The 16,878-nt window shown below is 46.5% G+C and overlaps 3 protein-coding genes across 3 annotated transcripts; 1 reads left to right on the top strand and 2 right to left on the bottom strand.

The window, feature by feature from the left end:
- The first annotated feature begins 7,749 nt into the window (after window positions 1-7,749).
- On the top strand, window positions 7,750-8,256 carry C8R40DRAFT_1119716 (uncharacterized protein). The gene is made up of 2 exons (XM_046228734.1): window positions 7,750-7,833; window positions 7,883-8,256. The coding sequence occupies exon 2, from the start codon at window positions 7,988-7,990 to the stop codon at window positions 8,234-8,236; it is 249 nt and encodes an 82-aa protein (XP_046083150.1). The 5' UTR covers window positions 7,750-7,833; window positions 7,883-7,987; the 3' UTR covers window positions 8,237-8,256.
- A 640-nt stretch (window positions 8,257-8,896) lies between these two features.
- Window positions 8,897-10,728, bottom strand: C8R40DRAFT_1174116 (uncharacterized protein; the record flags this gene model as incomplete). The annotated part of the gene is made up of 4 exons (XM_046232136.1): window positions 8,897-9,490; window positions 9,544-9,600; window positions 9,654-10,319; window positions 10,372-10,728. 4 exons carry the CDS (start codon window positions 10,726-10,728, stop codon window positions 8,897-8,899), a joined length of 1,674 nt encoding a protein of 557 aa, XP_046083149.1.
- A 680-nt stretch (window positions 10,729-11,408) lies between these two features.
- On the bottom strand, window positions 11,409-16,618 carry C8R40DRAFT_524145 (uncharacterized protein). Its single transcript, XM_046235332.1, has 9 exons — window positions 15,121-16,618; window positions 14,891-15,072; window positions 13,213-14,832; window positions 13,027-13,152; window positions 12,892-12,970; window positions 12,691-12,832; window positions 12,050-12,635; window positions 11,702-11,985; window positions 11,409-11,643 (listed from the first exon to the last, which is right to left on the bottom strand). The coding sequence occupies exons 1-9, from the start codon at window positions 16,502-16,504 to the stop codon at window positions 11,493-11,495; spliced, it is 4,554 nt and encodes a 1,517-aa protein (XP_046083148.1). The 5' UTR covers window positions 16,505-16,618; the 3' UTR covers window positions 11,409-11,492.
- Window positions 16,619-16,878: the final 260 nt, after the last annotated feature.

The raw sequence follows: 16,878 nt of genomic DNA, 5'->3' as shown, positions 1-16,878 counted from the left end.
GTGGATGTTAGCATCGCTGTTGAGCTTTCCGGCGATGTAAGAATAAGCCATGGGTACGTCGATTCGCCGTACTGAGGCATTAGGTTTGCGGAGTTTAATGTCAGTCTCCAGGCACTGTACAAACTCCTTCGGAGTAGTGGTGTAATTTACGCCAATAGAGGAACGTAGGAGAACTTTATCTTCTCGTACTCTCTGTATGTAGGGGGGAGAGTAGATAGCAGGACTTGTCTGAGTATCGGACATATTACTGGGGTGGTAAGAACTCTTTTCAGTTCCTTTTAAGTCTTTTTCTTGGTCTGACCCTGCACTTTCTTCATCTAGGTCCAGTGCGAGTCGCATGAGACTAATCATTGCAGCAGGTGCACTATTCATTCCCAAATTAGGTCCTAAGTTCGGATCGGGTACGTTCTCGCGCCCTCCACCTGTAAGCTCTGATATATCGGAGATCCCAATAGCTTCAAAATAGTCTCCAAGCGCGTCAAGGTGATTGATCTGGTGGTATGATAACCAGGTAATGTCACCGGATTTCCACTTTATTTGGAATAGTGAGTTCATGCGAGTCCCAGAATGGGCAAGAATTCGGTCTACAGCCCATTCTCCTTCTGTTTCACCAAAGTCGGCCACTTGAGTTTCCAGCCGTCCAGGGAAAAGACGGTCATCGTTTGGAATGTGGATTCGTAGGAGTGATGCGTGGAATGCATCGTGGACGCCGCGCTGCTTAAGCCTATTGGGCAGATCCATTTTGTAAGTGGAATTCCCGAAGTCTTTCAGGATCTTATATGGTCCGATGAATTTCGGTACTAACTTCCGTGCGTACCCTTTAGGAAAGGTTATGTTCTGAGTGGAGATGTAAGCAAGATCTCCTTCCTTAAAAGGTGCTAGTCGGCGACGCCGATTTGCGTCGCGAGTTTGTTTTACTCGAGCAGCAAGAATACTATCGTGAGCCTGCATTATAGCTTGTTTCATTCTCTGTGCGTACACCCTGATTCCTGGGTATTCATTCTTATCTGCTGCATTCCAGAGGAATGAGCGAGGCATGCGACCGGTATTAAGGAAGAACGGTGAAAATCCCGTTGTTTCCGACCGAGCAGAGTTGATTGCAAATTCAACGGCAGGTAATTTGATAACCCAGTCCTCCTGGTCAATCGCAACACATTGGCGAAGCATCTGGGTGACAGTACGATTCGCTCGTTCAGTAGAGCCATCGGTCTCAGGATGGTAAGCACTTGACATTTTCAGCTTCGTACCAATCAGGTTGTGAAGGTGAGTCCAAAACGTACTTGTGAAGTACGAGTCTCTGTCACTGATGATATTCTTAGGAAGTCCGTGATGTTTATATATCTCAGAAAATACAAGTTCGGCAATCTGTTTTGCCTTGTAGGTAGTCTTACTAGGCACAAGATGTACCATTCCAGTAAGTAAATCAATAACAACTGTTATCATGTCGTATGTTCCGTTCCGGTCTTTGGATTCTGGTAGAGGACCGACGAAGTCGAGAGCCATTGATTCCCAAGGGTACGACGGTACTGGTAGTGGGTTCAGCAGTCCGTATGGTCTGGTGTTGTTTGGTTTAGTCCGTTTACATGTTTTGCATGTTTCGCAGTAGGTGTTGACATCTGGGACAAGGTCTTTCCACCAGACGTAGTCTCGGAGATAATCAATTGTTTTCTTTGCACCAAGGTGAGCAAGGAGTGAGTGTGCTTCGTCAATAATCGATTCACGAACATTTCTACCATTTACAGTTACCATTGGGATGCACAGAACCTTTCGGTCTTGCATTTTGAGGTAAACCAGTCCGTTAACTATTTCAAAGTTGCGGAACTCTTTCGGTTTCTCAATAATCTTTTTGAACATTGTATCATTTTTGTACTGATTTCTTAATACAAATTCGAGGTCAAGTTTCGAACGGCTGGCGGCTAATGCTGCTATTAGTGACATGTCTGTTGAGACTTCGGGTGTCTTCTCCTTTTCAGGCCAGGATTCAGGTAAGTCATTCTGTGCCGTTTTCTCAGGCATATTTTCACCGGAGTCTCTGTCTAGGTTTGGGGATTCATTAGGAAGAGTGTCTGTTTGAGGGATACTCCCGCCCTCCTTTCGTTGTTCACGGGGACCATGCAACACGAAACGTTTGTTCTTCATCCGGCGAGCAAATTCCCAGCTCGTTTCAACTCGTTTACCAGTATTTCGCGTTGTCATTGCAAATAATTCTGGGATTGCGCCAGCGGCCTCAATGTCAACGTGGACCGGCATTGTGATATTGTGGGAGAACAAAGTGTCATTATCCACAACATCATGGTAGGTGTATTCACTTCGAGCACGTACAGTACCAGGTCTGTCATTGGAGTAGAGGCGCGAAAGTGCGTCGGCCAATACGTTTTCAATTCCCGGTACGTATTCAACTTTGTAATTGAATTCAGAGATCTTCTCTAACCATCGTGCTTGCCGTCCCGATAGATCCTTTTGCTTTACCAGGTGCTCAAGACCTTTGTGATCGGTAATCCAGGTGAAGTCTACGCCCTGGAGAATATCTCGATGGCGGAGCATTGTCTCCACGCCAGCTAACATCTCAATTTCATGTACAGGGTAATTTTGCTGCGCAGAGTTCAACTTGGCAGAGTAGAATGCTGCTGCTCTAGCGTTCTGCCAGCTAGGACCTTGACAGACGGCACCACCTACTCCTGTGGCACTGCCATCAGTGATCATCCAGACTGGCGGTGCACCTTCTGAATAATCTAGAGGGACTCGATGGTGATCTTTTGCCCCATTAGCCAACTGTTTAACATTTTCAAAGGCCCGTTGCTCAATGTAAGTCCAACGGAATGGAACTGTATCACCTGTTATTGCACTTAAATGGCCCATAGGTATCCGTACTTGGGCAATGTCATCTGCAAGGTAACCAACTGATCCAAGGAAACCTCGCAGTAAATCACGGTTCGTGGGCGTTGGCCACCGAACAATGGCGTCAACTTTGTGTGGGTCCATTCGGATACCCTTATCATCGATGATACATCCTAACACCTTGAATTCTTTAGGCATAAAGTTCAATTTTTCTTCAGAGAGGTATAATTTTTCTTGTTTAAGAATGTCTATTATTAATTTTACATGCTTTATGTGGTCTTCGAGACTCTCAGAATAGATCACAATATCATCAAGGTATACGTCCATGAACCGACCAACGTATTCTGAGAAGAGGTAGTTCATTAATGCTTGGTACGTTGCAGGTGCATTACAATCACCTTGTTGGATGACAAGACTCACCATGTTTCCATCAGGAGTAGTGACAGCTGACCGCGGAACATGTTCAGGGATGATTCGGATCTGTTCGTAGGCATCTTTCCCGTCGATAATTGAGCGAAACTTGGCTCGTGCTACGCGCCGTTTGATGCCCTCGATATCTGGCATTGGTGAGGAGAGTTTTCGAGTATTTGCATTTCGTGCACGAAGATCGACAACAACGCGCATCTTGGTACTTCCTGGTTTCGGAATTAGCATCATTGGGACTGTGTTTCCTGAGCTGGTCATTTTCCACCTACCGGATTTCAGGTAGGCGTCCCGCTTTTCGCTCCATTGTGCTCGGAACTTCTCGGGGCATTTTGATGGGCGCCATGGCAAGATTTTCGATTCGTCTATCAGCGGAATCGTGTGGTTTATGGCTCTGAGGGGTGGCAAGTCAGTTTCTGCCATAGATCGGCATAATGGTTTAGCATAATCAGTCAATTCTTTGCGTACAGTGTTAATACGATCTTCGAATAAGTCCATAGCGCGGGATGATAATTTCGACACATTGTCACCTTGAATGGGTAATGATTCATTACTGCCAATGATAATTCGTGGCTCATTGAATCCAGCCATTACTTTGTGCTGGAATAGGAACGGTGTTCCGAGTATTATATCATAGCTGGACAGATTTGCAACATCAAAGTACCGTTGCTCGGAGATTCCTTGGTACTGAAATTGAGCTTTCACACCCCAATTGATCTTTGAGCGAGATCCTTGCACAGCAAGCTGCAATGGTATGGGTTTGGTTAATTCTAATTTTTGTGCTCCAAGCTGATCTGCAAATGTTGAGGAGATGAAATCCCCGAGTGAGCCAGTATCTATTAAGGCGCGCGCAGGATGTCCATTGATTTTTACCACAACTACTAACGGTTTGGGAATCCGTCTCGAAAAGTCTTTGGTAATAGCGGCATTCCGCTGAATCGCTGGGTATGTTCCTCTCGGGATCTGTACACCATTCAACTGAATAGGAAACTGATGGTGCAGAGAATCTAGTTGTTCTTGTAGATCTGTTTGTTCAATAGGGTCATACAAGCACCCATGAAGAGGCTCCGAGTCTGTACTGAGCCTCTCTAATATTTCTCGTAGGTCACGGTAACCACGGGACAATTGTTTTTGATACCAGCGGGACAGGTCGAAGTGAACATTTCGAAGGTACTTCAAAGGTAGAAGTGTCTGAAATTCTCGGTATGTGTCAAATATCTGATAATTCTCAGAATTTAATCGTCTGGCTGTAAATCGTGGGTGCTCATTGAATGTGTCTGATGGTGTGTTTCCAGGGAGGTAATCAATGCGAGAAAGCCATTTCTCTATCCCTTCTGCGTAAGCATCATGCATATGGTAAGTCTTGAAAACATCTAATCTATGAGGTCGAATATATTTTCTTTCCATTTTTGCACGTTCTACTGCATAGTAGTATGGGAGTGGGAATTTTGGGTCTTCTAATTGGATACGAGGAATGTACACCCATTCGAAATTCTCATATTCTGGGTGGTCTATTCCAAAGTAATCTGAGTCACTGATACAATAGTTTTCGCAGTCTATAGCATACACAAAGAACCGTCCGCGATTATTCTTTGCTTTGTCTGTATCAGTGGGGTATGGTCCGGCTGTGTCAAGAAGATACATGGCGCGCTGTGCCAGAATATCATCAATACAGCTAGGTAGGGAATGTGATGTATACCCGTAGTTCGGGTGGTCTAGTTCATGATAAAGCCACGGATGCCGATACTTAGGCCCCGCCTTGGGAGGAATGTATTCAAGTTGTTCAGATGAACATTCGGGCCCCGGATTGGTCTGGTAAAACTCATTACTATCACTGGGGTAACTTTCATAATCTGCTGAATCTATGTTCATCATTCCCAAGCCAAGCTCAGTAATTTCTTCAGTGGTCTCAGCTAAGGCTTGCAAGCTCTCGACATCAAGATCAAGACTAATATGGTGACTAGCAAATCCCGGAGGCCCGTTGGATGAAGACGGGACTGTTTTTCCATCTGGGCATTGACGTTCCATGTGGCCTTGTCCGCCGCAACGGAAACATCGGCCTGCTGCTCTGTATTCATCTTTTTCCTTGTCACTAAGTTCACGATGCTGGGTCCGGGGTTTCGGGTTGCTGGGTTTCGAGCCCTGCAATCCATGTTTCCCACTGTTTGTACCATTGGATCGTCGGTAAGTGCTATTGTTTTTCTGGTGAGATTTATTCCCGAATTTCTTTCCAGATAAAGATGGGCCGGAGTTTCTATTTTCATTATTCCTATTCATTTTCCCTGACTTGGATTTCTCCGTTCTGTCAGTTTTTGACTTGTTCGATTCATTGGTCAAGTCTACATTTTCAATAAGCTCGACAAGTTCAGCTTTACTGGCAATCTCTTTGTATGAGGAAAATTCAGGATTCAATTTCTCACTCCAGAGGCCCTTCTGGATTTTCTTATCCAGGCTTGACCATAGTTTATGAACCTTTTCTCGTTCATCAATCATTCCAATAGTATTGAAAAATTCATTCAGTTCTGACAAATGATCCCGTACAGGTTTGCCATTTTGGAAACAACGTTTGAGCTTTTTCCGTTGATCCATCCGGAATGTCAGGGGAAAGCAATAATTGTATAACTCGGTGAAGAATTTCTTTAGTCTCCAATCAAAGGGAGAATTTGCAACTGTAGTGAGGTAAAACTGATATGCTTTCCCAGTCAAATATTTTGATAGCTTTAGCACTCGTCTGTTCTTGGGAACGCGCCCATCTCGGACATATGCTGTCCCTTCAGTGACAAATTTGATATATGAGCCAACATCCGTAGCACCATCATAGTCTTCTGGTGGGTCCGGTTTTAAAATCATCCGTGTAGATTTTTTATGGGGGCGACGCCGTTTTGAGTGCTTACGGCGCTTCTGGCTACCATGTCCATCTGAGCTGTCAGACTCAGAGGATGTGCTGTCTGTGTCTGAGCTGGTCTCGGATTCTGAGGAGCTGGATTCAGAGCTAGAGGAGCTAGAGGAAGGTTCAGAGGGCTCGCTATGATGTTTTCTGTGCCGGTGTTCCACAGCCCGCTTTTTTTTCTTGGCTGGAGTCAATAATTTAGACAAATGATTGGTTGGTGCCAACATATCACTCGGGCGCATCACATATTGAGCAGGATCGGACTTGTTTAATCTATTACTCAAAGTCCGTGTTTTTCTCGGACGTTGTTCAACAATATCCCTGACATGGGATTCAATTAGGTCAGTCAAGGCTTCAGAACCAGCACGGTTTTTTGACTGTTTGGATTTCTTAGAAGGCTTCTTTGGCTTCTTTGTCAAGGGTTCAGGTTCAGTGGCAACTTTTGCCTGCTGTTGGGCTTCATGGAGAGCCACGAAATTCTCAAGGACAGCACGCTGCTGATCAATATCAACTTCGTTGTTAGGCAAATTGATGTTGCCCCAGTTCTTCGGGTCTACACCTTTGCCTTTGTCATTGGAGGGTCTTTCTCCATCTGAGAGAGAACTATCTGTGCCGTTATCTCCCTGAGCAGGGCTCTGCCCAATAATTTTCATTCGATGGCGTATTGCCTTTCTTTCAGCTTGAGACAATTTCTTTTCAGCCTCACGGATTAATGCTCCTTGAGCAATAGTCATAACAGGAGGTTTCTTGGCCTCACGTTGTTTCTTAGCAGTAAATTGAGCGGGTCGCAACTGATATTCATTCTGGCTACGAGCAGAGTCTAGACTAACAGCTCTGCGGCGGGGGCCGACCTTAACCCAAGGGTTAGGATTTTCCTCATGCTCACTTTCCGAGCTATCTGCATTATAATTTTCCTGCCGGTCACCTGTCACAGTGCCAGCATTGCTTTCCTCATCAGAGGTGGCAATGTTCTGAAAGGTTGTCTGACTGTTGGCCAGGCCAGCAGAACGTTGACCATCATTATTGATGTTGGAGTGTTCCTTGTCATTGCGGCGGTAATTGCTGGGTCCACGTCGGAGATTGTAGTGGTTGGAATTCTTAGACATTGTCGAGGATAGTGTTGATATTTTTTCGAAGGGTGATTTTCGAGTTCTGAGATTTTTTCGGTGTCCGTTGTCGGAGTCCTGGGTTGATCAGACCTGGGGGTGCCGGTGATGGACGTCGAGGATGAGTTTGTTTAGAGAGAAAAGTCGCAGTTGTTGGGGGTTCAAAATATGTAACAGTAGAGTGACGAGGTCACAGTATTGCCACACGGATTGGTGTAGGTGCTCGATAGAACCGTTGTAAACTGGAGAGTTATGATTCTGGAGAACCTATCGTACTGAGTACATCGAAACCCCTTATATACGTAGAAATAGAGGATAACTAAAAGGGGTAATTATTGTAAGGCATAGGACATGGATAGTAAGCATGTCACCTTGCTTGCAAGGTCTATTCCACTCGGTATTTGACCACTTGATGTGCAGGCACATATTTGCTATGTTTGATTTCAGCGCTGTCAGCCAAATCACTTCAATCATCTTGCTTATAATTGGACACCCTCACCTCGCGGCGCGCCCTACGCGCGCCGCATTTTTGATCTCAAGCAAGGTGTGCAGCCACAACAGTGGGGCCTAGTTTAAGTAAGAGGCATACTAGTTAGGACAAGTAACGAGTAACGTTCCGTTACAGTTTGCTCCTACTCAAGTCAATCAAACACTGATAAACGATTTGCTCCATACATATCCTGATGGGCTGGGTATCGACGATCTCGCCGAGGCGCGCCGGAGTAGAGAGATGATGCTGCTCCAGGACAAGAAACCAAAATTGAACACGTTTCATGAAGAAATTGGTCATGGGGAGGCGGCGTTGACTTGGTTGTTGATGAAGGACAACAGGGGCGTTGTAAAGCCGAAAACGTTGAGACAATGGTACGGAATAGAAACATTTCCGGAGACGTATGTCATTCCTACCGAGGAGATCTCACTTGAAATGGCAAGGACTGTGTCTGCAGAGATTGGAAGGATTATGAAAAGGCACTCATAAATTATAGAATTATTAACAAGTGTAGTCTATCAACTTAATGTAGCTTGTAGAATTAGACTGTAAGTATGGAGTCATTATTTCGATGTTAATGGAGCAGGTACAGGCAGGTACTGATAATAGGCAATAATTATTTACCTCGAGGGTGATTCGTCAGTCGTACATTTTACAATTTAAAAAATCAAACAAAGGGCGGTATGATTTAGCTTCGACGGTCGATGTAATTACATATAACCGCAAGCTACCGAAAGTAAGAAAAGATGAATCAGCGAAAGATGGATGGCAAGCTGTAAGTCGTCCGACGATGATCTCCCACGTGGTGAAGTGTTTGCATGAAAAGTTCGATCAAAGCAGGTCAAAGCGTTAGATATCAACAGCGTAACAGGTAGATTAATTGGGCTCATGGGTCATGATGCATGACACGAGGTGAAGAGGGATCAGGTATGTCCGTAACATGGTTTGTGTGGAAATTTCCGCGATGATTCAGGGACCCGAATATCACTGGTCACAAAAAACTTGCCCGAGTGCCACTAAGATTTGAAATTGACAAACAACGAACCAGTAACTAGAGAATGTCAAAGAACACATAAACCAACAACAATTTGCCTCTTGTACATAGTAATACATAAACCATATCAATCTCTTCCTCATACTATACAATTTTCACAAGAACAGCTCTGCTTGTCCGTTGATGCTTTTGAGAACGACGACACATTTCTCCTTATTCCTCTCATCCCAATAAACCGAATTACGAATTATCACGCCCTTGGTCGGGCCAGATCCGAACACCCTCTTCCTCCCTAGCCCTGCTGGGTCTTCAGTATGTTCATTATGCACCTCCCCAAAGATGTTCGTACTTGACAGGGCATATGTCCCTTCATATGTTGCAGGTAATGTAACTGTCACTCGTCCGTTGGTTGTGGACGCTGTCAGGTTCAACGCGGAGTCTGAAGGTAGCGAGGGAACAGAAACGTCAACAATGCCGTTGTTGTTGGTAGTAGATATGAAAAGGCCCGATGAAGATTGTGAAAACGTCGATGAATGGGATGGTCTATGGACATTGATAGTTGCTTCTAGAGCCTTGTTCGTTGTTTGTACAACAACGTGCCCGCCACCAGTCGAGTATTGGGGTAATATCTCGATATCCGCTTTCACTTTTGTATTCCTTGCTTTGATTTCTAGGGAGTGTGAGGTGGTAAAATGTCCTCGTATTTCTGAGTTGATAGTGTAAAGAGAGGCGAAGTTCGATGTTAGGGACTAGGTATCATGAGCAAAAAAGATCCTTTGAACAATAAGGATAATTCACCCACTTTAACGTTGATTTCGCGATTTGAGGTATGTATCGTGGCGTTATCTGCTGTCAGCGACTAGAAGCACCATTAGTAAAACAATGCGCAGGAGGGGCAGTAGGTTGACTCACAACTGCATTGATAATCCCATTCCCAGCTTTGAGCAGCAGATTCCCGAAAGTGACAAACTCATCCAACGGCTGGGAAAAGAGGTGATGGAAATTAGGAAGATCGGTCTCGAATGCGTTAAGACGGAGAATAGAAGGTCCGCGAGATTCGGGGAGTACCAGAGTCACATCATAGGACAATTGAGAGCGGCGATATGAAGAGGTAGGCCAATCTCGCAAGGAGAACAGCCCGACACCAAGGTGTTTCCGCTTCCCTGGCTTCCTTTGAATTAAACAGACTGCAGTTTGGCTCAAAAAATCGTTGGAATCTCCGTAGTTGGCAAAATCCGTATACGTGATCTTGACATCAACCCTGGCCATGCCTTCCTCTAGGTCAGAAGAAGGCTCAATGCGTAGCCCCCCCGTGGATGACCGGCCGCGAGATAAAAGAAAAAGGGTTTCGGAGGTTAGGGGGAGGGACAGAGAGGTTTGGACGGTTCCGTAGTTGAATTTGTTTGAGGATGGAAGTAATGAGGATGGTTTAGCCGAAAACTCTTGAGGCGGAGTGAAGGTATCAAGGGTGAATTCGGAACTATAAGATGAAACCCATCCAAGACTACTGTTTTGCATCTCAGAGCCTTTGGCACACGAAATGACCGCGATGTTATTTGGTATCGAAAAGTCACTGTGCTACTTGATCAATGTTATTAGGAACTCAAATCAGAGAGTACAATCAACTTACCCAACCCTTACTCGTCTGATATCTCGTTGAAAATGACCCAAAGAAGATCGCCGCGAGCACATAGATAAGGAGCGCTACAGCAAATGCTTTACAGAACCGCTGTCCAGGAGATTCTCTCCTTATGGATTCGTTTGCTTCTACGTCTGTAGGGAGACTCGATATACTTCGTGGCCCATTTGGACGTGATGAGCTTGAGCTTCCAGTATATGGCTGATACTGCTGCGGCTGTGAAGGTAGTGTGCGGCCAGCTGTGGCACCATAAGCGGGTGGTGGTGGTGAATCAAGTGGCGATTGAGGATTCGATAGAGCCCTGTTGCTCTTTGCAGGGGAAGGTGGTATATCGCCTGAGATGATCATTTATAAAGAGAGGCAAGGAGCTTGGTTAAGTCGATATACAAACTGATCATATATGTTAAATGAAATATATTCCTTCTCATCGGCCATGAAATAGACCGACCTCCTCATGTGCTATCTTTTTCTAAATAGTTTGAAATGTTATCATCAACGCTGAACGCTGCGCCCCCGCTGCGGGGATAACTGCGGATAGAAGAGCATCATGGAATTATCAGTATAAAGGACGTTGAGAACATTGAATGATGTCGACGAGGATTCAGCTTCATCTTTCCGCAGCATCACCCGCAATGGGCACATACTATACACCTTTTACATAGTCATTTCAGTCTAGACTATTTGTACAGTTGCAGGAAATGAGAAGAGGGAAAGGAACAAAGGCAGAAATAAAAACGAACCAGACGTTTTCGTAATGGAAGGAACTATCATCGAGAAGAAGAGATTTTCACGAACATATACATATTGTATAATGGCATGCCCAGGTAAGGAAGCGAGTCCAAAGCACGTACAGAGGCCAGGATGAGTAGCATAAGTAATACAAGGAACCATGAAACCATGAGTATAACGGATGCGAAATGGTGTTGCGAGCGAGACAGCGAACATACTTAAGGTTACGATAATGTTTGAGGATGATAAGGACGATGATCAGGTTTAGAGAGAGGAGAGTCAGATAAAGAGTCAGAAAGGAAAGCAGATAGAGGACAAATGTACAAGAAATCGAATGCAGAGCAGTCCCAACAACATTGGCGGCAGCCTCGGACTAGAATGAATCATGTTTGTCTGCTAGGACCGGGGGCAGGATTCGCGGCCTGAGGTTGCGCTCTCTTTACTTTGTTGAGATCTTCTTGTCTCTGCCAAAGTAACTCGGCCCACAGTGGATGGGGAGGAATGTGCCCTACCAGCGCATTCAGAATCTCCAGCCTACAATAATAACATGATTAGAACAAGCTATTAGAGAAAGTTATATATAGAAGCTCACCATTTAGCCTTCTCCTCATCCGTGTCTGCGAAAAACAGAATTTCCTCCTCGGGGAACACTAGCCTGAAAGACCTCTCTACCCCGAACAGTCCATCGTATTCGTCATAGTATAGACTAGCCCCGGAGGCAGGACTTCGTACAGCACCATCACGCTTATGTGGATCCTGGTTGTCCTCAACCGTGATGGCGTTGCGGAGGTTGATTGTAGCAGTCACCCGTTTTGTCACATCGTTGAATGCAACAAGATTTGCACCGATCACCCGGAATCGACGCCGCCGCCAGGACTAATCAATGAAGTATTTTAAGTGAGAAGGACAAGAAAATACGACAAGGAAATGATACACTCACGCTACAGTCTCCTCCATTCTGTGTCAACGTTCCCTCAAAGTAAGTCATCTTATGCCAGTTCACATGCCTCAGCCCACGATGACATTCTTCCAAGCTCTGCGGAAGTTCTTCTGGCGGAAGACCAGGAAGCGGCGGGAGTCTGAATACCTGCAACACAAGCTCTCCTACCTGCAATGTGGAGAACTTGTTTCCTAGCTCAGCCCGTTGGCCAATGAGCGGGAATGTCGTTTCAAAGAGCCGCGTGTCACAGCGACCAGCAATGTCCTTGAATGAGACAAACGCACGCGCAAGGGTGCCGTCTGGTTTGAGGTACCGTGCAAGGTTCTCTGTGAGACGTTGCGGTGGAAGCTGCGGAGGGGGAGGCGGAGGCGGGGTGTTTTGTCGCTTATCCTTGTCTTTGTTCTTCTTGGGAGAGGAATGGAAGAAACTTCGCATTCCACTACTTTTTGATGATGACGAGGGATTTGCCGCCATAGGAGGTGGACGGGGAGGAGCAGGAGGAACAATAGCCTTGAATTGAGCAATAATATGAGGATCGCGACGAACTTTGAGCGTTAGTGTGAATTCAAGTTTGCTGTGCTCAATCCTGCAAAGTCAACGATGAACACGATGTGACAAGATGACGTATATGTTGCACTTACAGCTCAAACTCTTGTTCGATTCTACAATCTTTGCCTAGGCGGAAATCAGGAGTAGTTACGAAGTGAATTCCATTGTTGAGAGTGCAAGAGACGGCGGTCTGCTCCGCAGGCATGGGAACCACAAGTCCTTTAGCACCAAGCACTAAAAGATCATGCTGTGAGCAACATGCACAGGCTTGTCGTAAGGTGTTTAAAACTTGCCTTTAACAAATACTTTACCATAGGACTTTCCAGGCTTCTCTTGGTTCCTGAATTCTCTGATTTGTTTAGCGTATTCATTCTAGTGAATGAAAAAAGTTAGCCAGAGCATTCAATACTAGAGGCAATTCAACGTACCATATCCGAAGGTCTACGGACGGTACGCCATGCCTTTCCTGCGTTGACGTCTCCCGGACCAGCCATGTGAGAGACGTCTGAAGAGGCGTAGATAGTCCCTTCATGTTCGCGGATAAAATACTTCTTCTAGAGAAAATAACAACGCATTCAAAAATCGACATCGAGATGAAAGAACAAAATCTCTACCTTCTTCTTTTCAGATCCATGAATATTCTTCTTCAGCTCTTTTTCAATTTCGTCACTCAGTGCATCATCTGAGCCAGTGGGAGAGGTGTTCACATCGAGTGACAGTTGCGAATCTTGTCCTCGTAATGCAACACCCCTTCTCTTTGCGCCCAGATCCTCCGCGTCACCAGTACTCATACTTCGCCTCCTACTAGGACGCCCGGTAGGCACGCTCAGTTGTGCTCTCGCTACACCCAGAGGCCTATCATCGTCATCGTCATCACCCTCCTCCATCCTTCGCATCTTCCTTCTTTTCTCGATAATCATCGCCTCGCGTGCACGAATGTTATCCTTGGGAGGTGGGGGAGGTGCAATGGACGATGACGTACTCGCATTACGGCTGGGCATCGCAGAGTGCACGGAAGACCCTCGAGGCGGACCAAGACTTCCGACTACGATAGAATCCGTTGCAGCGCGTTGCATGAGTTGGGATCTAGGAGCATCCTCCTCGGTGGTCGTCATTGAAATATCGTGCGGTTCTTCAAGAGTACTTCCTCCGACACTAGCGACATCATCCATGAGGCGATCCAGGGCGCTTCGCATATCCATTCGTACGTTGACGGAGCCTACGGGCATGTTTTGAACAGATTTCGGAGGAACTTTCGAGGATTTTGTATTGAAATCAAAGCCGAGATCAGATTTATCTGAAGTCGAAGGTGTGGTGAGATCCTCGCTTGAGAGTTCCAGGTCTAAAAATCCTAGCTTGCCCAATCCAAATTTGCTCCCCAAATCGAACTTGAGTTTTTTACTATTAGTAAAAGCGGGAGCCTTCAACAGTCCAAATTCCTCGCCGTTGTCGTCATCATCAGCATCATCATCATCGTCCATGCCTGAATCAACTTCGTCACCGCTGAAGCTCTGGTCGCGTAACTCGATAGCCTGTGTAACAGCGATAGGTTCAGGTTGATCTTGATGCACGGGTTCATTAGGCTCCGCCTGCTCTTGAAGTTCCTCCCCTTTGACTTCGAAATCCATCGTCACGTCGTGGGTAACCTCCATACTTGCTTCCGTTTCAGCAGGCTCATGCTCTTGAACGACCCCGACAGCGACGACTTTTCGCTTTTCCGCCGTTTCGATTGTGGCCATCTCAGCAGAGTTCTCCGTTACGGTCGTCATAACAGACGATGCGTCTTTCTCTGTCTCCCGCTCAAAGTTAATTTCCGAATCGAGCTGCTCCTTGTGATCGTCTTCGCGTTCTGGGCTATGCTCAATGCTTAGATCGACAATTCGTTGTCTGTCAACACTCGTACGCAGACCACGTCCTCCATCATTTATTTTTGGACTTCCACTAGGACTGGCGTTCCCGAAGCTTCGTGGACGCAAGAATCGTCTATGCACGTCATCGCGGTTTGATCGGGGACGAGCACCAACGGGACTGGCGAATGGGCTTACGCTTCCACGAGGAGAAAGCGGGGAGGAAGAGCGCATGGCGGGAGAAGAAATCCGATGCGGGACTGAGCTTGGGATGGGTGGAAGAGGAGAGCGACGGACGGGAGCTGAGGCCGGACTATCAGCTTGAGTGAATGAAGCTTCGCGAGCTAAGTCAATGGGTGAGGCTTCCATTGACGTATTAATGAGACGCTATGATCAGAATATCAGAGTGATTAGTGAAATAACCTAACTGCCACTCGAAACCCACCTCATTCCCAAGTTCCTTTTCAAGTGCACTGATATTGACTTCAGAATGTTCAGTGGTAGTTACAGACATTATTGAGTCATCTTGCACGAAGCTTCCGGCGTCAAGTGGAAGTGATTCGTCTTGTAGGTTGGGCATAGCAAAAGGATCGGACCCCGTTGGATAGTCTCTTCGGACCGGAGAGTCTAAAAATCATTAGACAACGCACCAATCGAATTGAACAGTTTGCTTACAACCGGGAAGCTCGAACTTGGGAACAAGGCCGTCCATACTGGCTTCATCTACGTGAGTTTTACTGCTGGGTTTCATAGGTGAAGGGGAGTCTGGAAGCATTTTCACATCTCGGTCGATGTCTTCCTCCTCTATCCTCGCAGATTGCAAACGCTCGAAGTGAGTTGAACGACCTAGAGGAGGCGAAGAGAATCGATTGCGATGCGATGGAGTAGAAGGAGGCGGGGAAGCGGCCGTTGCGTGAATGGGAAAGGTGGGAGTGTGAACGATGGTATGCGGAGCGGGTTCGACAAAAAGATGAGATTCGTGCTCCTGATGATATTTTATAACCCGGTCTGCGTGGTGAGTCCGACCAAGAGGTACGCCGTCCTCGGTTTCAAGATCAGGAGGGAGTTCATTAGGGTGGTGTCGCGGGGGGGTGCTAGTTTGACGAGAGCCAGCGAAGATTTCGTCTACCAAACCGGTGATACTGGTGTCTGCGTCGAGCTCTAACTGCTCTTCCGGTTCTTGGTCGGAAAGCTCGATGTCCTCGTACGAGTCATGCGGAGTCTCCTCATTCTTACCCTCGCCGAAAAAGTCTACATCATCCTCGGCAGCATTTCCATAGTTATCATCCTCGTCACTCTCAAACACTTCGCCACTTTCATCCTCATCTCGAGAAAATTCTACCACTTCGCAGTTTTCGTGGAAAGTGACAGTCTTACGCCGTTCCCGTTTGGCGCCGCTAAGTCTGGGACCGTGCATTCTCTTGGTAACAAGAGATGGCCGAACAGGAGAAGCACCAGAGTGAGTAGGAATGCGAGAAGAAGGTGGAGGAACAGCTGGAGGCGATGCCTTTCTCTGTTTGAGATCACCATCGTTGGAAGAGCTCACAGCCTGACGAAAAGGGCTCTTTGTAACCGGCTCCTTTTGTATAAGTCCCTGAAACGTTCTCGACTGCTTCCTCTCTCTTTTCAACGCAAAAGGCCTATCGTTCTCGTTCTCGGCTTCGTCATGCATCGACGGTGGTCGCGGCCGTTTTTCTCCAGACACACGTCGGGTTGGAAATGACACAGGAAGAGCTGTGTGGCGAGAAGGAGTGGAAGGAGTGGGTATCTGGGATTTAAAAGGAGATTTAGATACGAGGTTGTTGTTTCGCATGTGTTTATAGCTCGAAGACGACCTCCTAGCGAGATCGGCTTGTGTTGGGCGAAGATTCGGCGAGGATTCCCGTTTCGATATCCTGAGTGGAGACGTCGCAGAGCTGGCGGCGGTGTTGTCCGATGAAGTTGGAGGGGAATTCCAGCCCATGTTCGATTCCCGCAAAATGGAAGATTTAATGAAATCAGGAGAATTTGACAGTAGCCGGTCACGGAGCTGTGTCGAGGATGGTCTGTGTGCCGCCATTCGGCGTCTTGCTTGCCGTCGTAGATAATGAGCAACGAGGTCCGGGTACGAAATGAAAGTTGAAAGTAGTCAACAATGAAGCGTGGGAGCCGTCAGATGACAGGCGCGCTTGAAACTCAACCATGTGATCGTTTAACGGTAGTCTTTCGATCTCAGCGTCTAGGGACCATTGCTTTCGGTGTAAAAACCGAATGCGCCGTGTAATCTTCTTATTCTTATTCTTGTTCTCAATCACACTTACCAGCTTTCAGCTCTGATGCAAATTAGAATGTTTCAATACACCCTGGTGGAATGTCCTCAGTAACCGCGCGCAATTTAGCTTGAGTGACAATGAGGAGGTCCTTGCTTCCTGGCCTCTCTTTACTATCTTCTCG

The sequence above is a fragment of the Lentinula edodes genome (assembly GCF_021015755.1).
Source record: "Lentinula edodes strain Le(Bin) 0899 ss11 chromosome Unknown C8R40scaffold_34, whole genome shotgun sequence".
Taxonomy (NCBI): Eukaryota; Fungi; Basidiomycota; class Agaricomycetes; order Agaricales; family Omphalotaceae; genus Lentinula; species Lentinula edodes.
This window is presented reverse-complemented; position numbering and strand designations above follow the sequence as displayed.